The sequence below is a fragment of the Drosophila elegans genome, unplaced genomic scaffold (assembly GCF_018152505.1).
Source record: "Drosophila elegans isolate 14027-0461.03 unplaced genomic scaffold, ASM1815250v1 contig_748, whole genome shotgun sequence".
Taxonomy (NCBI): Eukaryota; Metazoa; Arthropoda; class Insecta; order Diptera; family Drosophilidae; genus Drosophila; species Drosophila elegans.
In genome coordinates, this window is record NW_024546103.1 from 97,676 (window position 1) to 122,102 (window position 24,427).

Below are 24,427 nucleotides of genomic sequence, written 5' to 3' on the forward strand. Positions count from 1 at the left end.
CTAAAGCTGCGACAAGTTTAGGTGTGATGAGATTCTTTCTAACACTTTTTCACCAGTTCAGTATTTATAAATTCTTCGTCCGATTCTTCCGAATACTGTAAGTTTCTTGGTATAGAAGTAGATGCAAAAGCCAATAGCTCTCTGTGCTTTACATGCCTTTCCCCTTCTTTCAATAGACTCCATCAATTTTTTGTCTACACAAGCTAAATATCCTGGTCGTCCTGGTTCTCTTTGTTTATTGAAAAATAGTTTGTCTTCCTCTATTTTTATTATTTTCATGGCATCAGCATGTGCAATATCAAATAAGATATTACGGCTTATATTAAAATTCTTTTCTCGGTCCTTGAAAGTGGCTAGAGTTTTTTTTACAATTTACAATAGTATTAATCAATAAGTTTCTTCACGCAGTTAGGCAATGCCCTTGTGGGAATTCTTGTTTTTTCCCAAAATATTAAACACTCCCTAGTCACAAGATTTGCACTTTCACTGAGAGTTAGCTTGACTTGCCGAATATTATAAAATAAAACGGAGAGAACCTGGCGATTTGATGGTAACCTTGCACCAGTGATAGCCCGATAGGAAAAATATTTTCTTTATCACTTCGCAATGTCACTGACATTTACTCAAAAAAACAATAGTGCACCAATAACACCAAAACTTACGAATGAAATAACGAATGAAGCGTAGTCCATAGTCGCAGCGCTGTAACCGCGACAACATGTACGGACAAGCTTAAATTGCAAGTCGGCACGGGTTCTCTTGCATGCAACGGCTAATACTTTTTTCCCAAAAATATTGGACTATTATATATCGAACAAGAAAAATAAGGGAGACCCTATATATATGCATATACATACACATATTAATATTGTGAATATAAATATATAATTGTTGATCTGATTTATATATGTATATTGTATATTATTCATACAACATAAAACGCTTGTGGGAACCGGCACCAAGGAGCTAAGCCAGCGATGACGGTTGTAGGAGAGCGAGGCCCTCTCTCTTCCTAGACCTTCCTAGACAATCTAAGGTGATTTATTGAGTTGTTACATTGGCGACGAGGTGAAATCTATGGAAAACGAAGCTAAAATCGTTAAAGTAAACCATAAAACTAAGCAATGCAAAAAGACGTGTTTGTAAAAAGTGAACAAATTTATCTCGCAGGAACCCGTTAGTTTTTTTTTATCTCTCTTTTATTCATCTCGTTCGTCGTTGTCATTCGTTCGAGTGCGAGTAAACGGTATGTGCAGAAAAAAAAAATAATAATTAGAGAGGAAACTTTAAGAGTAATTGCATTTAAGGGTATGAGAAGTTGTGATCAGATAAAAGCAAAGAGCTTTAAAAAAAAAATTATAACAAGTTCTGACAAAGGTCAGAGGCAGAGTGCCGATGAAAATTTGAAATTTAAATAATAAATGAGACATTATCTGACAGTGGTCAAAGGCGGAATGCCGAATAAAAATAAAAAAAAAAACTAAATAGTAGCATGAGTCAAGAGGTTGACCAAGTTTGGAAGTAAAATTGCACGACAGAAGCATTGTTAATATAAAATAATAAAATAAAACAATTATATATATATATATAAATTTGTTTCAGGTGCAGCATTAATTCGTAATGGCTGAGAGCATCATAAAACCTTTTCTTTGCGAAAATCTGGAAAGTCCGTGCTCCGAAGGGAATGTATTTTCGATATTGGTCCAAAAACTAACAACATACTTTTCACCTAAACCAAATTCGACATTCAAGAGACACCTTTTCAGGAAAATATCTCCTGAAGAGGGCAAAGCTTTTGGGAAATTCATTTTACGACTTCGCCGGCAGATCCGAAAATGTAGTTTTGGTTCTACGAAAACTGAGATGGAAGAAATATGTTTGAAGGACAAAATTATTGATACGTGGGGTAGTCCGGAACTAAAGAAGAAACTTCTTGAGAAGGAACATACCTTAAGCGAAATCATTGAAGCATGCCAGGTCGACGAAGAAATTAATAAGCAATCACAGTCAAAGCTATCGAAGCCGTTTTCAGACAATTGGACATCGCGGCCAACCAGTCAAAATGATTGTGGAAGATGTGGGCGGTCAGGTCAGGAGAATAGTCCTACATGCCCAGCGCGGCAGACTAAATGTAATCGATGTTCCCGACTGGGCCATTTTGCCCGGAAATGCCGAACTGTTTTAAAACGTCTATACCCACCGTCGTATGAAGTATGTACGGTGGGTTAAAGACGGCAACCAAGAGGGAAAGGAAATTAATCGAGAAAACTGTTTTAAAATATACATTGACGAGGAATATGAAAAATGGATTAAATGTAGAATTGGTGGTGAAGACGTTGCCATGATAATCGATCCCGGATCCCGCTTAAATATTATTTCTCAGCACGATTGGTTAAATCTCCAGGCGAAAAAGGCGACTGTTTTCAATGTGCATACAGATGCACACAACCAATTCAAAAGATACGCTTCGGACACAATTTTTAATCGCATTTGTGTTTTTGAGGCACCAATACCGATCAAGTCAAGCTCGGAGTTGATTGCATCCTTTTTTGTAATTGAGAAAGGACGACAATCGCTACTTGGACGGGAAACAGCAACTAAATTGAATGTTCTGCGGATGAGCTTACCAGTAAATCACATTGAATTAGTAACACCGTTCCCTAAGTGGAAAACTGTTATGTTGAACCGGTGAAACAGCCCATGAGACGTATTCATGTCGCGTTGGAAGGTAAGGTCAATGCTAAGTTGGAGGAAGCGCACAAGCTTGATATTATTGAACCAGTAAATGGTCCCAGTCCTTGGATCTCACCGATAGTTGTTACTTTTAAAGAAAATGGGGACATTCGACTGCGTTTGGATATGATGCAGGCCAACCGAGCGATTCTTAGAGAAAATTACCCTTTGCCTACGTTTGAGTCTTTTATGACTAAGTTGAGAAACGCTAAATTATTTATTATGAATCTCAAAGACACGTACCATCAATTGGAGCTAGAGGAATTAAGTCGACAGATCACAACTTTCATTACACCCCAAGAGTTGTTCAGATATAAACGGCTGATTTTTGGCATAAATGCGGCTCCTGAAATATTTCAGCGACGACTTGAAGAACTCCTTGCATCGTGCAACAATGTGATGAATTATATCGACGACATTATTATTTTTGGAAGCAACGAAGAAGAGCATGATGAATCTGTTAAAAAGGTTTGTGATGTTTTCAAAGAAAATAAACAATGAAAAGTGCATTTGGAAGACGAACAGAATCAAGTTTCTGGGACATGTGTTGACTGATAAAGGAATTGAAGTAGATCCAGAGAAAATAACAGCTATTAATTCTTTCCGTGCTCCCAAGACTAAGGAAGAAATGCGTAGTTTCCTCGGATTGGTCACATACGTTGGTAAATTCATTCCCGACCTTGCTGACCTAACTGAACCGTTACGTGAGTTGTTAAAGACGGAACAGAAATTCAACTGGAGACAAATTGAAGAAAATGGATTCCAAAAGCTAAAGTCAGCATTATATAAGATCATGAGCCTCTCATGCTAGCCCTGTAGCTTTGGGCGCAGTATTGTTACAATTTAAAGATGATCTCAAAACAAATATTATCGCTTTTGCCAGTCGAAGCTTAACTGATGTGGTTAAATGTTACTCACAAACAGGAAAGCAAAGTTTGGCTTTAGTCTGGGCAGTAGAGAAATACTATTTTTATTTAATAGGACTCGAGTTTGAACTAGTGACTGATCATAAGCCACTAGAAGCGATTTTTAAGCCTACGTCAAAACCTCCGGAGCGTATCGCAAGATGACTTCTTCGTCTTCAAGCGCACAAGTTTAAAATCATCTATAAGTCCGGCAAGGAAAATATAGCTGACAGTTTATTCTGGTTGTGTGAGACCTTCCCCTTGTTACGACCACAAGGGCGAGCACAGCATACTGCGATATATCAAGAATACTGCACCAACATCAATAGCTATATCTGATATCGCCGAAAAAAGTGCTCAGGACGAGGAAATTATCGACGCAATGATGTGCCTTCAACAGGGTTCTTGGAACTCCGCACTTTCAAATAAACTGTACCCTTTCCGACATGAGTTGTCAACTATTGGTACAATTATGCTAAGAGGATTTCGTATAGTCATTCCGTCAACCCTAAAACGATCGGTGTTAATACTGGCACACAAAGGCCACCCTGGCGAATCGACAATGAAGCAGATTGTCAGGGATACCGAAAAATTTGTCAAGGACTGTCGAGATTGTATTTTAATATCCCAGACGTCACACCCACCTCCAATGAAGAGAACCGAGTTTCCGAACGGGCCGTGGCTTTCAGTTGCTACAGACCTACTAGGGCCACTTCCGAATAACGAATACATCTTAGTGTTAATAGATTATTACTCGAGATGTATGGAGTTTAAGTTTTTGCGCTTAATCACATCTGAATCGTTAATTGAAGCGTGTAAGGAAATTTTTAGCAGGTTAGGATACCCAAGGCAGTTGCGGACTGATAATGGTCGTCAGTATGTTAGTGGTGAGTTTCGAGTTGAGTTGAGTTTTGAGTTTCGCTTATGAGAAATGTTAGTCATCTTAAAAAGATTCCCATAGAGACGGAATCACCTGATGATACCAACATGGAGCCCCTTCAAAATCCTGGCTTAGGTCAAGTTTAGGATTCATTAACCCAATCCAAGCAGCAAGACCCTGAGGAGAAGGACCAACATAACCAGGATGGATTGAAACTGAAGCTGGTGAGGAAGGAAGGGATGTGGGAACCGGCACCAAGGAACTAAGCCAGCGATGACTGTTGTAGGAGAACGAGGCTATCTCCCTTCCTAGACCTTGGATCACTGTTCTCAACATAATTAGTTTAGTTTGATTTTGGCACTCGCCGCGGAAGGAGAGTGAAAATAAAGAACATTTATAAAAGACAATCTAACGTGATTTATTGAGTTGTTACAACGCTGAAAAGAAAATATATAAGATACGGTATTTAATAGGAAAATTACTTGCTTTGAACATCAGCGCGTACATATACTGTGGCTCACAGCTTGTTTCAACATAATATTATCCAAAAATTTAACAGCCAATAAAAACGGAACCAAACAGGCAAACAAAAAATTGAAACGCAGAATAATTCTTTAATATTTATAATTATTTTTTGTTGTACAAGAAATTTTCAAAAATTGTACAAATATTTTTTTCTTAATAAAGTTTAATTTTCACAAAAAAAAGGAAACAGAATTTTCTTCCAATAACCAAATCTAACTCATTGATAGATTTTCAGACTTAGTCAGCTCTCATTTCGATCGGTTGTATTTAACTATGTCTCTTTGCACCGAATGCAATTCCGAGGTTACTGCTATGCAGCTACGAAGTTTCGAGGCGGTCCGTTGTTCGTCGGTCTGTCGCCGCACATTTCACACAGCCTGTGTTGATTTGCCCGAAGAGGCAATTAAATTACTAATTAATATGCCGAACCTTCTCTGGCAATGCGACGGTTGTGTTGTGAGTACCGATTCTCACTGTAAAATCGGAGAACTAATGGAAGAGATTCGGGAGCTAAGAAATCTATACATAGACTTAAATTCAAAGTTTATTAATGCTTTTCTCGTGCCAGCTATTGGCAATAATAATGTCAGTCAGCGCAAAAAGTTGGTGAAACCTGCAGCAACTTCTTTTACTTCCCATCAAGCGAACCATGCTTCATCTCATCATCCTAAGCAAGCTGTTCTGGTATCCACCGCTCCAGCAGCTGCCACCAAAAGGAATTACAAAAATAATCATTGTTTAGCATTTAGCATTGTTTAGCCCCTAGTTGTGATCAATTTGAAGTTCTACCAAGCAACAAATTTCTGCATATTGGCAAATTTGCAGTAAGCATCAGACCGGAGGCGTTGTGCGAATTTGTTGCTAATAAATTGTGCGTGAAAACTGACCGTATAATTTGCATACCTTTAATTTAAAAAGATGCAGATATATCAGCATTGAAGTTCATCAATTTTAAGCTGGCAGTGCTTGAGCAATTTTATCAATCTGTGTTTTGCGATGAATTTTGGCCAGAAGCAGTAAAAGCCAGCAGATTCATTCACAGGAATAGACCAATTATTAAGGAAACAATTTTGGAGTTGCACACTGATCATTCTTCTATTTCATCAGCACCCAATTCAGATCCAAAAAACCCCCAGGAATAGGCGCCACTGGCTTCATCACCTTTGCGAGTCATTTCTGGGATCCTCTTCCACATATACTGGGTTTGTGCTCGCAACAACAAAGGCTGGGCTTGCCTATTGCCTTTATTCTTTCAAATTTTAAATTCTTTGCGCTTTATTCACCGACAAATATCCAACAACACCAGCTGGAGCTCTCGTTGTTCGTTTTCTTCGACCCTCGCCAAACATCGGGTTCCATTCCTATTACTGATTGCGTGCTCTTCCGAGACGCGCTCTATTATTTCCACACGCTCACGACAGCTCCACAAAATTCTCGTCTTGAGCTTTCAAAGTCCGCTTTGAGCGAGGTTCTCCTAATATAGTAGCCATAGTTTTAATGTCAATGCTCTTTGTCCGCTCTCCGGAATAGAGCTTTCTGCAATGATGCTACAAATACAACCCTATCTGGAATTTTTACCGCCCGCTTCGTATAGCTGTTCTGGATTTGATGAGACTCTGAAAGTGCGTTTGGGAGTAGAGCCCTCTGCTAAACTCTCTGACCAGATGATGGATGAACAACAACATCGCCCACTTTTTTCGCTACATTCTCTTAAAGTTGCTCTCTTGGACATGGCCGCTTTCAGTTTAGAGCCATCGCTCTTAAATTCTGGCTTCTCTTCTTTCGAGAAATCTAATATATTTTGCGAAAGCCGCGCACTTAATTCTGAAGATAAGCAATGGATTAAAGTTAGGGCGATCAGCGGAATTAAAACATTAGGATCAGTAGGTGCTGATACTCCGCATGCACTGGAATGCATTAGCACGAACACGAAACAGCTGGTGGCGACAATCATTCCATTTTAAGCACTTCCCCACTTAAAATTAATTTCAAAGTTCTCTGGAATGCGAACAAAAGCGGAACAAGTAATTCTTGCTACATCCCAAGGCAACTTTCATGTCATAGTCCTAGTTGAAACCTGGCTTAACATGAACTTTTACTCTTACGAGTACTTTGATTTCAACTTGTATCAAGTCTATCGCAAGGACAGTTACGCGCTAGAGGGGGAGGCGTAATTGTGGCTGTTTGTCGTAGCTTGAGATGATTGGCTATCGGCCTTCTCAATGAAGATAGCCTTTTGGATCAAGTGGCTGTTTCTGTTATTGGACCAGTGGATACGCTACTAATTGTAGCGTCTTATATACCACTGAAGAGTACCTATTCTCTTTACAAGGCCCATCTGGAGAACGTGACCAATATCTATGATAATCTACTAGACCAACAGCATCTCTGCGTTATTAATGACTTTAACCTGTCATCCCTTGCTTGGGCGAGAAACCCTGACTCTCATTCCTTACTGCCAAGTAACTTACATCAGCCACTTGAGGTTCTTTTCATCGACGATCTATTCAGTATGGGCTTAATACAAGTTAATAATATATTCAATGAGTTATATAAGCTCTTAGATTTAGCATTTCTTAGTCCGGATATTAATTTTTCCTTAGCTGAATGTAATTTACCTATCAGCAACTGCGATGTTCATCATAGGCCATTTATAATTGTACGCCTTCAGCGAATAATTTTTCCTAGTTCATTTTCACTTAAAGCTGCCTTCGTTCTATCAGAAGCGATATTTCCTCAGTTATGGCAACAAGTTCTTTCGCATGTTAGAAATTATTTTAAACATAATTTAAAATAATGCACAAGAAAGGATGCAAAGTTCATTTACGCTGCCTTGGTATACCAAAGGCCTAAAGAAGCTGAAAAATCTTAGCAATATGTTTTATAAAAAATTTTTAGTACCGCGCGATCCGAGAGATTGGAATAGGCATTTGAAACACAAATGAGAATTTGTGTTTTTAAAAAAATTTCTTTACCATCAGTACAAAGCAGGCGTCGAGAGCAAGCTGAAACTTAACACCAAATCTTTTTGGAGGTTTGTCAAATTCAAAAAAAAAAAAAGTTTCTTCAGTTCCCTCTGCTATGTACCTTTGAAATTTAACTTCTCATTCTGATATAGAAACTTCAAATCTGTTTGCTTCTTTTTATACCCCTGCAGAGGGTTTTATAATTTCAGTCAGAAGTTTGCAACGCAGTGAGGGAGTCGTTTCCGACCCTATAAAGTATATATATTCTTGATCAGCATCACTAGGAGAGTCGATCTAGCCATGTCTGTCTGTCCGTTCGTTTCTACGAAAACTAGTCTCTCAGTTTTAAAGCTATCTGCATGAAACTTTCCCCAAAGTTGTCTTTCTATTACATGTAGTATATAAGTCGGAACGAGCCGGATCTCCTATGGGAGCTATCGTCCGATCCGGCTCGTTCCGACAGACGGACAGACAGACATGGCTAGATCGACTCGCCTAGCGATGCTGATCAAGAATATATATACTTTATAGGGTCGGAGATGTCTCCTTCACTGCGTTGCAAACTTCTGACTGAAATTATAATACCCTCTGCAAGGCTATAAAAATTATAACTTTGGTGTTTTTTAATTTTTTTGTTAGTTCTTCGAGATATAGTAATTGTTAAATATTTCAGAATTACGGTTTAAATTTCATTAAAATCGGACGACTATAGCATATAGCTCTTATAGGAACAATCATAAAAATAAATAAAAAAAAAATTATAACTTTGGTATTTTTTAATTTTTTTTTCTAGTTCTTCGAGTTATAGTAATGTTTAGATATTTCAGAATTACGGTTTAAATTTCATCAAAATCGGACGACTATAGCATATAGCTCCAATAGGAACAATTGTATAGCCGCCATAGGAACTATCGAATAATTAAGCTGCAAATCATTAAAGCTTCAATGTTTTTAAACATACACGCAAGTAAATCATAATTTTAACGTTTTCAAGAGTATTTAGTTTTTGAAATAACTGCAAGGGTATATGAACTTCGACTTGCCGAAGTTTGCTTGCTTTCTTGTTTTCTTTGCACCAAGCCTCCACTGACGCTATCCTATTAGCCGTTGTCCGACGCTTGATTCGTATTATTTCGTGGACCTCCCACGCCGTTTTGGATTTATTTTCAAGCCTCCGCTGTCGCTTGCCGATGTGTAAGCCGCGGTCCGACACTTGATTTCGGTATATTTGTGGACCTCCCACGCCGTTGTAGCTGCGCTGCAGTCACAAGCATCCGCTGTCGCAACAATTTTAGCCGCGGTCCTACACGTGCTCCTCGTTGAGTGGATTTCCCACGCCTTTTCAGCTCTATATTCAAGTGTCCGCAGTTGCCTCCTAAAAAGGTCGCACGCTGTCGCTTGATCCTGATCTTTCTCACGTTTACCGCCTTTTCGTCCCACGCAGCAGTCTTAGGTTGCAATCGTCGATGTATTTATTTTTGTTTTCCTAATCTTGCCGTAGTGCACCGTTAAGTGCGCATTTCGGACTTTTCTACCGTGGATACTTTTTCACGCACTGTGCTTCTCTCTCAAACTGACCCCGCCGCCTAAAGTACGTTCGATCTTTCGAATGCGACCGCGAAAATCGACCCTCACAGTAGTGGATCCAATTATAATTATTAAAATGGAACACGTGCATGATAAGGCTACACTGCTGTGCGCGATACCGAAAAGAAAACAAAACGTAACTGAGCCTAAAGCCCATCGGCCTGTACTCGCCAGCGTTTATATATATAAACGAACAGCTGACCAAACGAAATCTTCAAGCGGGCGATGCATCTCAAGAGGCAGACGCGCCTAGCAGCTGTTTTCTCTCGCCGTGGAGATATCTTCGTAAAGAAGAGAGAGGGAGGAGAGGCGATTTGCGTGCAAAGCCTGGAACTGGCTCAAATGGAGATTTGCACCCCCGATTAACTAGCTGTTCTAGAAGCTGCTAGTTCTGGGACTTTAAATGATAATTCATTTCGCACCTAAGAGGCGCTTATATTTATATTCCATTTTTGTGAAATAAGCATTAGTTTTATTATACTTATTTAGGATTAGAATCTGTCGCATTAATTTCTGTGATGTTTTAGTTGAATGTGATGGCTATAATTTGCGTCGCTCTGATCGTGATAGTCATGGGGGTGGGGTTGTAATATATGTGAGTAAAAAGTTAAGTTCCACGTTTGTATTTAAACACTCAACCAGTAGTGCAATTAAATATTTATTTATAGAAATTAGATGCCAAAGATATTCTGACAAGCTACTAATTAGGTGTATATACCGACCTAACTGCCGGATGGACTATGAACAATTATTAAATATCCTTCCTGACGTGTCATTAAATTATTCAGAAGTCATTATAATAGGCGATTTTAATAGCGATATTTTAAGGGATTCCCACCTTGCAGAGGACATAAAATCGCTGGGGATGAAATTGGTTAACTTCGTGTCCCCTAAGCAGTTTACCAAAACCCGCAACTCGCTTTTAGACTTATTTTATGTGTCTAATACAGACAAAGTAGCTACATATGACCAACTTATTGTCCCATCGTTCTCAAAACACGACCTCATATACTTGACTGACGCACTTGACCTACAATACCTTGACCATCCAATAGTTTTTAGGAACTTTAGAAATATCAACTATGACCTTTTGGACTCCACCTTTAATTTGTGCAATTGGAATGACATATATTCCCTTTCCGAAGTAGACGAACAAGTTAACCTTTTACAAAACCATATTTGTTATTTATATAACTGTCTCGTACCTGTTCGTAGCAAAGTTATTCGTTTTTCTGAAAAACCATGGTTCCAAAGAAACATCAAAGACGCAATATTACAGCGTGACGGGGCGTACAATAAGTGGAGAAGGTACAGGACACCTCAAGCTTACGCAGTGTTCAAGTCATTGAGAAAAAAAGTGAACAATCTTACTGGCACCGCCAAGACAAATTTATATTCCCATAAATTCAACAACCCATCTTCCACTGCTCGAACATGGAAAATAATTAAAAACCTGGGAATATGCAAAGTTAAACTAAGACTTGAACAAGACATAAATGTAAATGAACTTAATAAAAAATTATTAAACTGCACAGTACCTGAAATCACTGAAAATAAATATCTGAGTCCACGATTTGTACATGAAACTGTCTGTGATATTAGATTTAGATTAATGTGTGTTAATAGTGTGATGTCCAAAATAATTCCGATTCCTAAATTAAATAATGAGTACAGACCCATCTTGATTTTACCATACCTATTCAAGGTATTTGAGAATCTCATGGCTGATCAAATTAATAAATTTATATCCGACAATGCAATGCTTACTTATAATCAATCTGGTTTTACGAAAAACAGAAGCTCTACCTCAGCTATTTTAAAAATTGCAGACTACATAAGGGAACAAATAGACGAAAACAATGTAACACTCTTAGTTTTACTGGACTATAGTATATATACAGTAAACCATAATGTCCTTTGTGCAAAACTACGTAATATGTTTATCTATTATAAAACTTCTGTTAAACTTGTGTCTTCGTACCTACAAAATCGTCGTCAATCTGTTGTACTGTCTAGCGTTTCGTCTTCATATGAAAATGTTAATCGTGGTGTACCCCAAGGGTCTGTGCTTGTTCCCTTATTGTTTACCTTGTATGTAAATGACCTTTCTAATGCGTTATCTGAATGTAATGTACACTTGTATGCTGATGATGTCCAAATGTATGTGAGTCGTCCTTTTAACAGAATAAATGAATGTATCTTGAACGTGTAAATGAGTTGGCCGGCAACAATGCACTTGGGATCAACCCATCAAAATCAAAATGTCTTGTCATAAGTAAAGGAAAGATAATTTTTAACAATTGGCACCCACTGAGTATAAATAACCCGCCACTTGAGTACGTTGATACAGCTGTAAACTTAGGTTTTACATTCAACTCTTACCTGGAATGATCATATTGCAAAGTCTGCAGGGAAAACATATGGCATAATAAGAACATTATCCGTAACTAAAAATTGCCTGCCCACCGATATGCGTTTACTAATAGCTAAAACAGTCTTACTTGCATAAGACCTAAATCTCTGAAATCCGAAAGACAATTTTAAATTAATGCTATTCGATCAGCTCCTCAACCACCTTAAAAATATAAGCAGTGCCACGCAATTCAAGATAAAATTATTCACACACCTTAAAAATACTATTACGTAAATTAAAGTAAAAATAGGCGACTTTGGTTAGTTTTTATGAAAATTAGTTTTAAGTATAATGTAACAATTATTTGCTACTCTTAGTGACTAGGATGAAAATTTATAACAAAATACAAATACAAAATACCGTCAAGTATACCGATTGGTTTGGTAGTCTACATAAGCAAAGAAATCTTATGCTTGAAGGACGATATGTTAGCAGCGTGTCTTGGGGGCAGCTAAAACCACTCCGTTCAGCTAGCAACTTATACTGCTAACCGCCGAATCCCTGACTAAAACACAACTGATCTTTATTTGGCGCTCATCTCGTCTTTTATACCCTTTTCCACTTATGTACTAGTTACAGTGTTTTTATTTTATATTTTTTTTGTTTACATATGCATTTTATTTATTGAATCTTTTCTGAATTGAGACTAACAATAAGTATATAAAATCTTAAATTAAAAACTATATCCGACAGTCAAGATGACTGACGCGAGATGTAAGGGCTCTTATAACTATTGCTGAGCTGAAAGGTCATTTCGTTGTAATCGGGTTCGGTTGGAAACCCTGGCGAGCTGGTTTGGATGAGAACGCTATTTGTTTTGATATATCATCTTTTACGGGTGGAATGCCAAGATCTCTGTGGATGTTGCCGTTCCGAACATATCAAGGTGCCCCAGTGATAGTTCTCAGGATTTTTGATTGTGCTCGCTGGATAATGTCGATGTTACTGCTGCTCGCGTTTCCTCACAATTGGGAGCAGTAAGTCCAGACTGGCTTAAGCGTTGAATTGTAGAGCACGACCTTGAAGTCCAGGCGGAGGGGGAGCGATCGTTTATGAAGGCTATTGGATTTTAGTTTTAAATGAATTTTCTTAGCTTCGATAAACACCTCTCCACTACCACGAGATGATCAGCTGGTAGTGCTGTTGCCTGAATTGGGCATTTGGACCGACTTAGGATCGCGGTATCGTCTGCGAATGTAGAAGTAGTTAGCCGCTCGTTCGTGGGAATATCTGAGATGTAAAGGAGAAATAGAGTTAGACCAAGGGCGCTACCATGAGGAACTCCAGCCTCTATCGTGTAATCGTCGGATATTGTAGTGTTGCATCTCACGGCGAAGGCTCTGTTATAAAGGTACGATTCAAGTATCCTGCGAGCGTTTTCCGGCAGTAACATTCTGATTTTATGCACAAGGCCATCGAGCCAGACTCGGTCGAAAACCTGCGCAACGTCAAGGAAAACCGCACTGCAGTGTTCCCGAAGCCCGAATGCAGTTCGTATTTCGGTTGTTGACCTGTTGACTTGCTCTATTGTTCCATGGCTTTCTCGAAAGCCAAATTGATGTGCCGGAATAACGTTGTGCTCTTTCAGATATGGTATCATGCGCGTCTAAAGGCATTTTTTTTAGCAGTTTTGACAGACAAGAGAGTAAACTTATCGGTCTGTATGGTATTTTGTGATCTATTCTTGGCTTTGGAATCATTATGATTACCGACTTTTTTCATTTTTTTGGGAAGTAGCCAAGTCGTGTAATCAAGGTAAAGAGTTTACAAATTACCTCAACTGCACAGTTTGCGAGTTCAATTAGCATCTTAGGAGTTATTAGATCACCGCCTGGGCCTTTTTTGTTTGTAATTGGTCGCTGATGACTTTTGCAACTTCGTTTGGTTGAACCAGAATTGGCGCCGTCTCAGTTCCAATTTGAATAGACGGCGACGGTAGTGTGAATGAATTATTTGCAGGGTTTGACTGAAAAACATTTCGAAGGTGTAAAGCAAATGTACAAGCTCTTTCTTTGTCGCTTCTGGCCCAGCTGCCTGAAGAGTTTTGTGTTTGTGTGTGCCCATCCCTCCCTTGCGGTGTAGAGACTTTGGCTGCTGCGACGAGTACAGACTCCAGTGCATCGGCATAGCAGTCGATGTCCTCCTTAATGTTGAGCTGTGGAGTTTGTTCAATGTGGGAGTAACTTAACTTACTTTTTGAACTTCAGCCAGTTCGTTCGGTGCGACGTCAGCCTGCAAGGGTGCTCGATTAATAGAGTTATTAGCACTGGTGAGTGATCCGATGATAGATCCTAAAGCGATTTTGCAGATATTAGATTGCGAGAAATATTTTTTGTCACTGCAAAATCAATTAAATCAGGTAGTTTTCTAGGATCTGTAAGCTAGTATGTAGGACTTCCTGGTGATACGTAGTCCAGCTTGTTGCATGTTCTGATGAGTGCATTATATAGTTGCCTTCCTTTGGGGGTCACAAGGCGGGATCCCCAGTGTGTGTGCTTGGCGTTGCTATGAATCGCTCTCCAAGTGAATTGTAGAAGTCCATGAATTGGTCTTCGGTGACTGTAAAGCGGGGTGGGCAGTAGACAGCGGCAATGGCAAGGTTGCAGTTACCCAATTGTAATTTTATCGATGTAGCTTGCAGATAATTTTTTGCAAACTGTTGGTGAAAGTGGTGTTTGATGCGGTCTTTTATTAGGACGCCGCCATGTGCTTTACCATCTGGATAATCGGTGCCGTAGAACGTGTATCCCCATATTTGAAAGTTATATTTGCTGGTGAGATGCGTTTCTGCCAGCAACATAACGTCGATGTGGTTTTCGTTCAGAAAATGATTTATTTCAGGTATATGCCGTGAAACACCGTTGTCGTTCCACAGAGTTATTCGAAGGCTAGGCATAATTTATTTGGACTGCTGAGCTGCAAGCATTTGTAACAAGATATTTTGGTTTTGCATTAGAGTTTGCATGGTGGTTTTCATGAAGGACATAAATTGATTCATTTTTTGTTGCAAAGTTATCATCGTAGTTTCCATGTTACTTTGTGGCTGTCCCATGGCCTGCTGTATGTTATCAATTTTCGGCTCTATGTGAGCTGTGCCTGATCTTAGAGCACTAGCGGAGGAAATGACGTTGGTGATAACTGAAGGCCCAAATGATGACCTGGCTGCGAAGAAAACTTCCGGTGTCGTTTGTGATTTCATGTAACTGTTCTGGCATGCCATTGTCGCTCGTTGCATACGACTTTTCATCTTCTTGTAGACTGGACAGCCTCTGTAGTTTGCTGTGTGGTTTTCTTGGCAGTTTACACACTTTTTAGTAAGAGAGTCTTCCTTGTTGGCAGAGCAGGGCTCAGAGCCGTGGCAGTTTCCACAAGCTATACAAACTGACCTGAGGGTGCAGTAAGCCCTGGTGTGTCCGTATTCCTGGCAATTTGTGCATTGCACTGGCTCGTTCCGTTTGTGCTGCTCTTCTATTGTGATCCTACGGTGCAGAAGGTACTGCAACTTGTAGATCGGATGCACTGGGTTTTTTTTCAAAGTTCTGCTGGCTGGCTCCAGCTCGACCTTGAAAAGTGGTTGCGGCTTCTTGTTTTTGTTTATTATATTTATAACATTTTTTGCGCAAAAATCGTTTTCTTTTAAAGCCTCTATAATTTCGGAGTGGGTCACATCCGGTTATACTCCCTTGAGCACAACTTGTAAGCCTTTGCAACTTTTCAGCTGGTACCTGTAGTAATTCTTTTTTACACCGTTAAAGTACTTCGACACTGCTCGGAAATCTTCTTCTGTTTTGGTTTGAAGTTTGGTTTCGCTTATATTCCCTTTCATAAGCGGAATAACATGAAAGTTATCTTTTCCGACAAGCTCAACTATTTTGTTGACTGGACGTTGGAGTTCTTCTCCCGAACAAAGATAGGTGGGGGCTTAAGTTTCTTTGGGGCTAATTCTTCAGACTCTGTTTCAGGCTCCGCCAGAATGGAAAATCTATTTTCATTTAATGGCCCGAGATTTTCAGGGCCTTTGATGGTACGGTTTATTTTGGGCATATTGCCGTCAGATTTTTTTGGGGGTGTTAGCTTGGAAATATTAATGAAGCGATCCATGCCTGTCTGCAGTGTTCTTATGTATAACCAATTCTAGGGGTTAGTTTTAGGAGTTTATATGTATACTCCATTTCGGGAACAAATGTATGTCATAAATGGCAAATGTCAATTATTTGGGTTATCCCATCCTATCAATAATTGGGGAGGGGGGACATGCTTCTTAGGTCAGAAGTGTAATCTGAAGTGGTGTTGCACCAGCAACCAAATTATCCATGCTCAAACGTGAACAATTGATTAAAATTAGGTTGGAATGGTTGACAATATTGTGGGTAACTTGGTCGATATTGGGCTTGGAAATTTGTTAATTTAGAAATCTGATAAGGGTTTGGGGTTTTATTACGGTTTTCTGGATTTTTTTAATTCAAAATTAACGCGTTCTTCATATATTCCCTCATTTTGTGCAAGAGTAATTAACGATCTTAGATCTGTAATATCATTATGAACCAAAATAATGAATAATTGTATTGGTAATTTTCTGATCAATATTTTAATGGAATCTTTAATCGCCTGAATATAAATAAGAAAATCTGGCTGGTTACCTTCCAGATGCAATTTCGAAATCAGTACTTGACTTCCTCTTTCTGCTTCTTCGCAGAATGCTCTCAGATTTCCTTTGTAAGGTGTCTTCCTGATGTTCTCCAGTAGTTTGTAGTTCGGTGTTTGCGGTTTAAATTCTACAACTTGTCTCGATCTAAGGGTAGACCAATCTTCAATATTCGGAAGGCCCAGTGATCGTGTTACTTGTCCGTCAAGGTTCTTTCGATGGCTCCCAAAAGAATCCTCTGTTGTCGTACATCATTAGAGTGAAATTACGTAGTCCGCTCTGCTGACGAAGGTGTAGAGAGTTTCTGGATCACCCTTAAATGGCATGTTGTCTTTTAGCTGCCGACGAGCTTCAGCAAGGTTGTTATCGCTTAGCGCAACGATTTGGGGTGCGGCGATAACTGGTTGTGCCATTGTTATAGTAATTTTTTTTGTTATAGTAAAATAAAAATTGTATTTTAGTTTATTTTTAATTTCACTTTGGACTTATTGTTTTTTTTTCTTTTTTTCTATTCTTCCACTTTTTGTTGGACAACCAAATGGGAATAACAATCCAAGTTGAAGGGTTTTGAAATTTGTTGCGAAATTATTATTCGAGAGCTGAATTATGCAATTTAATTTATTTTCCAATCGAGGTTCTTTTTTTCGAATACTTTGTGTATATATATATATATATATATAGATATCCAGAGAACATTTCTGTAGAGAAAATATCCCATACGTTAAAGGAACTTAGTTGACTTAATCACGGATAATTAAATTAAAAATTTAAGACTCATTGCAAAATGGGAATTTTATGGAAGTACGGGTCGTAGTCAGTATAAGCAAAAATTTTCAAATACTAATATAGATCAGTCGTCGGCAAAGGCTTATTTTCGGACGAGGCTAAGGCCGATATGAACAGTGTAAAACCGCAGTCGTCACACACATAATGACAAGTTTCGTCAAGTACTCACACAAAGAAGTGCGAGTGTGTTTCAAAAGTTTGCAAATTGGCATCCAAAACTGCAGGATTTAATGAAAACCTTATTTATCGCTATGCCCCTATACTTCAAGCAACAACAGTATTTTGGACAAATTAAATGAATAGGACCCCAAAACTGCCAAAGAATTGATTAAAAAGTATTCATGGTACTATTTCGGAGGAAATCTAGAAATCATTGTAACAAGCACTTAGTTTCCGACCAATTTTTTACACTTTTTTTGCAACCTATTCTTGCAAAGAAGGACAAGTCAGTTCAGTCCTTACACAATATGTGCTTGATACAGTATGTATATTAGCTTCCGATATATACAGTGAAATATTTTAGTTTTAGTTATATGTTTTCTATTCTTTTTAAACACTTCTTGTCTTTTCAAATTGCAGTAGAAAAGAGCTTACTGAAACTAACTCAGGCCAGATCAGTACTCAGCAGAACACTTTTGATTATAAGATTAATATATAAGACAGTGTACATGTAGCATTTGTTCCCAGAATTGGGGAACAGTTAAAATTTATGTGTTCGCCCCCCCAAACTTATATAAACGTGACCGCCCAATTGACCAACAAGAACGCACAGATAGTTGGTGTATACAAAGGATCTTAATTTACCGACTTGACCCTCGACCTGGGGCTGATAATGACAAATGGTACTTTATCGCCTTCTTCGCCGGCCCCGTCTGAGCACTCTCCTTCCCACAATGTTACTCCTGGTAACTCCGGCGTTGATCAACTCGCACCAGGTTTATTCCGCTGCAGGTTCCGCTCGGGGTGCTTGTGGTTCCTTCCACTGCCGTTGGCTTGGCCGCTTTCAGGGCTTATGGATGCGTCACCGTTCTCAGACTAGGTCCTTTCTCAGCCACAGCCTCCTGTCCTTCTCTGCCGCCCCGAACGCCTGCTCAGCTCTTACCTGACGGTTCAGGCGCACGTCCCGGAGATGAACGCTTCCACCCTAGCCTTTTTGCCGGGGACTTGTAGATGTTGAAGTAACCGATGGCTTGGGATCAACCCATCAAAATCAAAATGTCTTGTCATAAGTAAAGGAAAGATAATTTTAACAATTGGCACCCACTGAGTATAAATAACCCGCCACTTGAGTACGTTGATACAGCTGTAAACTTAGGTTTTACATTCAACTCTTACCTGGAATGATCATATTGCAAAGTCTGCAGGGAAAACATATGGCATAATAAGAACATTATCCGTAACTAAAAATTGCCTGCCCACCGATATGCGTTTACTAATAGCTAAAACAGTCTTACTTGCATAAGACCTAAATCTCTGAAATCCGAAAGACAATTTTAAATTAATGCTATTCGATCAGCTCCTCAACCACCTTAAAAATATAAGCAGTGCCACGCAATTCAAGATAAAATTATTCACACACCTTAAAAATACTATTACGTAAATTAAAGTAAAAATAGGCGACTTTGGTTAGTTTTTATGAAAATTAGTTTTAAGTATAATGTAACAATTATTTGCTACTCTTAGTGACTAGGATGAAAATTTATAACAAAATACAAATACAAAATACCGTCAAGTATACCGATTGGTTTGGTAGTCTACATGAGCAAAGAAATCTTATGCTTGAAGGACGATATGTTAGCAGCGTGTCTTGGGGGCAGCTAAAACCACTCCGTTCAGCTAGCAACTTATACTGCTAACCGCCGAATCCCTGACTAAAACACAACTGATCTTTATTTGGCGCTCATCTCGTCTTTTATACCCTTTTCCACTTATGTACTAGTTTCAGTGTTTTTATTTTATATTTTTTTTTGTTTACATATGCATTTTATTTATTGAATCTTTTCTGAATTGAGACTAACAATAAGTATATAAAATCTTAAATTAAAAACTATATCCGACAGTCAAGATGACTGACGCGAGATGTAAGGGCTCTTATAACTATTGCTGAGCTGGAAGGTCATTTCGTTGTAATCGGGTCCGGTTGGAAACCCTGGCGAGCTGGTTTGGATGAGAACGCTATTTGTTTTGATATATCATCTTTTACGGGTGGAATGCCAAGATCTCTGTGGATGTTGCCGTTCCGAACATATCAAGGTGCCCCAGTGATAGTTCTCAGGATTTTTGATTGTGCTCGCTGGATAATGTCGATGTTACTGCTGCTCGCGTTTCCTCACAATTGGGAGCAGTAAGTCCAAACTGGCTTAAGCGTTGAATTGTAGAGCACGACCTTGAAGTCCAGGCGGAGGGGGAGCGATCGTTTATGAAGGCTATTGGATTTTAGTTTTAAATGAATTTTTTTAGCTTCGATAAACACCTCTCCACTACCACGAGATGATCAGCTGGTAGTGCTGTTGCCAGAATTGGGCATTTGGACCGACTTAGGATCGCGGTATCGTCTGCGAATGTAGAAGTAGTTAGCCGCTCGTTCGTGGGAATATCTGAGGTGTAAAGGAGAAATAGAGTTAGACCAAGGGCGCTACCATGAGGAACTCCAGCCTCTATCGTGTAATCGTCGGATATTGTAGTGTTGCATCTCACGGCGAAGGCTCTGTTATAAAGGTACGATTCAAGTATCCTGCGAGCGTTTTCCGGCAGTAACATTCTGATTTTATGCATAAGGCCATCGAGCCAGACTCGGTCGAAAACCTGCGCAACGTCAAGGAAAACCGCACTGCAGTGTTCCCGAAGCCCGAATGCAGTTCGTATTTCGGTTGTTGACCTGTTGACTTGCTCTATTGTTCCATGGCTTTCTCGAAAGCCAAATTGATGTGCCGGAATAACGTTGTGCTCTTTCAGATATGGTATCATGCGCGTCTAAAGGCATTTTTTTTAGCAGTTTTGACAGACAAGAGAGTAAACTTATCGGTCTGTATGAAGCTGGTATTTTGTGATCTATTCTTGGCTTTGGAATCATTATTATTACCGACTTTTTTCATTTTTTTGGGAAGTAGCCAAGTCGTGTAATCAAGGTAAAGAGTTTACAAATTACCTCAACTGCACAGTTTGCGAGTTCAATTAGCATCTTAGGAGTTATTAGATCACCGCCTGGGCCTTTTTTGTTTGTAATTGGTCGCTGATGACTTTTGCAACTTCGTTTGGTTGAACCAGAATTGGCGCCGTCTCAGTTCCAATTTGAATAGACGGCGACGGTAGTATGAATGAATTATTTGCAGGGTTTGACTGAAAAACATTTCGAAGGTGTAAAGCAAATGTACAAGCTCTTTCTTTGTCGCTTCTGGCCCAGCTGCCTGAAGAGTTTTGTGTTTGTGTGTGCCCATCCCTCCCTTGCGGTGTAGAGACTTTGGCTGCTGCGACGAGTACAGACTCCAGTGCATCGGCATAGCAGTCGATGTCCTCCTTAATGTTGAGCTGTGGAGTTTGTTCAATGTGGGAGTAACTTAACTTACTTTTTGAACTTCAGCCAGTTCGTTCGGTGCGACGTCAGCCTGCAAGGGTGCTCGATTAATAGAGTTATTAGCACTGGTGAGTGATCCGATGATAGATCCTAAAGCGATTTTGCGGATATTAGATTGCGAGAAATATTTTTTGTCACTGCAAAATCAATTAAATCAGGTAGTTTTCTAGGATCTGTAAGCTAGTATGTAGGACTTCCTGGTGATACGTAGTCCAGCTTGTTGCATGTTCTGATGAGTGCATTATATAGTTGCCTTCCTTTGGGGGTCACAAGGCGGGATCCCCAGTGTGTGTGCTTGGCGTTGCTATGAATCGCTCTCCAAGTGAATTGTAGAAGTCCATGAATTGGTCTTCGGTGACTGTAAAGCGGGGTGGGCAGTAGACAGCGGCAATGGCAAGGTTGCAGTTACCCAATTGTAATTTTATCGATGTAGCTTGCAGATAATTTTTTGCAAACTGTTGGTGAAAGTGGTGTTTGATGCGGTCTTTTATTAGGACGCCGCCATGTGCTTTACCATCTGGATAATCGGTGCCGTAGAACGTGTATCCCCATATTTGAAAGTTATATTTGCTGGTGAGATGCGTTTCTGCCAGCAACATAACGTCGATGTGGTTTTCGTTCAGAAAATGATTTATTTCAGGTATATGCCGTGAAACACCGTTGTCGTTCCACAGAGTTATTCGAAGGCTAGGCATAATTTATTTGGACTGCTGAGCTGCAAGCATTTGTAACAAGATATTTTGGTTTTGCATTAGAGTTTGCATGGTGGTTTTCATGAAGGACATAAATTGATTCATTTTTTGTTGCAAAGTTATCATCGTAGTTTCCATGTTACTTTGTGGCTGTCCCATGGCCTGCTGTATGTTATCAATTTTCGGCTCTATGTGAGCTGTGCCTGATCTTAGAGCACTAGCGGAGGAAATGACGTTGGTGATAACTGAAGGCCCAAATGATGACCTGGCTGCGAAGAAAACTTCCGGTGTCGTTTGTGATTTCATGTAACTGTTCTGGCATGCCATTGTCGCTCGTTGCATACGACTTTTCATCTTCTTGTAGACTGGACAGCCTCTGTAGTTTGCTGTGTGGTTTTCTTGGCAGTTTACACACTTTTTAGTAAGAGAGTCTTCCTTGTTGGCAGAGCAGGGCTCAGAGCCGTGGCAGTTTCCACAAGCTATACAAACTGACCTGAGGGTGCAGTAAGCCCTGGTGTGTCCGTATTCCTGGCAATTTGTGCATTGCACTGGCTCGTTCCGTTTGTGCTGCTCTTCTACTGTGATCCTACGGTTACTGCAACTTGTAGATCGGGTGCACTGGGTTTTTTTTTTCAAAGTTCTGCTGGCTGGCTCCAGCTCGACCTTGAAAAGTGGTTGCGGCTTCTTGTTTTTGTTTATTATATTTATAACATATTTTTGCGCAAAAATCGTTTTCTTTTAAAGCCTCTATAATTTCGGAGTGGGTCACATCCGGTTATACTCCCTTGAGCACAACTTGTAAGCCTTTGCAACTTTTCAGCTGGTACCTGTAGTAATTCTTTTTTACACCGTTAAAGTACTTCGACACTGCTCGGAAATCTTCTTCTGTTTTGGTTTGAAGTTTGGTTTCGCTTATATTCCCTTTCATAAGCGGAATAACATGAAAGTTATCTTTTCCGACAAGCTCAACTATTTTGTTGACTGGACGTTGGAGTTCTTCTCCCGAACAAAGATAGGTGGGGGCTTAAGTTTCTTTGGGGCTAATTCTTCAGACTCTGTTTCAGGCTCCGCCAGAATGGAAAATCTATTTTCATTTAATGGCCCGAGATTTTCAGGGCCTTTGATGGTACGGTTTATTTTGGGCATATTGCCGTCCGATTTTTTGGGGGTGTTAGCTTGGAAATATTAATGAAGCGATCCATGCCTGTCTGCAGTGTTCTTATGTATAACCAATTCTAGGGGTTAGTTTTAGGAGTTTATATGTATACTCCATTTCGGGAACAAATGTATGTCATAAATGGCAAATGTCAATTATTTGGGTTATCCCATCCTATCAATAATTGGGGAGGGGGGACATGCTTCTTAGGTCAGAAGTGTAATCTGAAGTGGTGTTGCACCAGCAACCAAATTATCCATGCTCAAACGTGAACAATTGATTAAAATTAGGTTGGAATGGTTGACAATATTGTGGGTAACTTGGTCGATATTGGGCTTGGAAATTTGTTAATTTAGAAATCTGATAAGGGTTTGGGGTTTTATTACGGTTTTCTGGATTTTTTTTAATTCAAAATTAACGCGTTCTTTATATATTCCCTCATTTTGTGCAAGAGTAATTAACGATCTTAGATCTGTAATATCATTATGAACCAAAATAATGAATAATTGTATTGGTAATTTTCTGATCAATATTTTAATGGAATCTTTAATCGCCTGAATATAAATAAGAAAATCTGGCTGGTTACCTTCCAGATGCAATTTCGAAATCAGTACTTGACTTCCTCTTTCTGCTTCTTCGCAGAATGCTCTCAGATTTCCTTTGTAAGGTGTCTTCCTGATGTTCTCCAGTAGTTTGTAGTTCGGTGTTTGCGGTTTAAATTCTACAACTTGTCTCGATCTAAGGGTAGACCAATCTTCAATATTCGGAAGGCCCAGTGATCGTGTTACTTGTCCGTCAAGGTTCTTTCGATGGCTCCCAAAAGAATCCTCTGTTGTCGTACATCATTAGAGTGAAATTACGTAGTCCGCTCTGCTGACGAAGGTGTAGGGAGTTTCTGGATCACCCTTAAATGGCATGTTGTCTTTTAGCTGCCGACGAGCTTCAGCAAGGTTGTTATCGCTTAGCGCAACGATTTGGGGTGCGGCGATAACTGGTTGTGCCATTGTTATAGTAATTTTTTTTGTTATAGTAAAATAAAAATTGTATTTTAGTTTATTTTTAATTTCACTTTGGACTTATTGTTTTTTTTCTTTTTTTTTCTATTCTTCCACTTTTTGTTGGACAACCAAATGGGAATAACAATCCAAGTTGAAGGGTTTTGAAATTTGTTGCGAAATTATTATTCGAGAGCTGAATTATGCAATTTAATTTATTTTCCAATCGAGGTTCTTTTTTTCGAATACTTTGTGTATATATATATATATATATAGATATCCAGAGAACATTTCTGTAGAGAAAATATCCCATACGTTAAAGGAACTTAGTTGACTTAATCACGGATAATTAAATTAAAAATTTAAGACTCATTGCAAAATGGGAATTTTATGGAAGTACGGGTCGTAGTCAGTATAAGCAAAAATTTTCAAATACTAATATAGATCAGTCGTCGGCAAAGGCTTATTTTCGGACGAGGCTAAGGCCGATATGAACAGTGTAAAACCGCAGTCGTCACACACATAATGACAAGTTTCGTCAAGTACTCACACAAAGAAGTGCGAGTGTGT

The 24,427-nt window shown here is 39.3% G+C and overlaps 1 protein-coding gene across 10 annotated transcripts in view; it reads left to right on the plus strand.

Moving 5' to 3' along the window:
- LOC108135457 (vesicular glutamate transporter 1) overlaps positions 1 to 24,427 on the plus strand; it is a 102,355-nt gene that overhangs the window by 72,858 nt on the left and 5,070 nt on the right. For 2 of the 10 annotated variants that reach the window (XR_005977826.1, XM_041710063.1), the window contains one exon: positions 1,603 to 4,925. The exons of 5 other annotated variants lie outside the window; for them this stretch is intronic. Coding sequence is in view for 1 of the 5 variants with exons in the window: in XM_041710063.1 (XP_041565997.1) it covers positions 1,603 to 1,614 (12 nt within the window). In the remaining 4 variants the exon portion in view is untranslated. Of the gene's footprint in view, positions 1 to 1,602; positions 4,926 to 24,427 lie in introns of those variants that run through there. 3 more of the 10 variants (XR_005977829.1, XR_005977830.1, XR_005977828.1) reach the window with 3 other exon arrangements.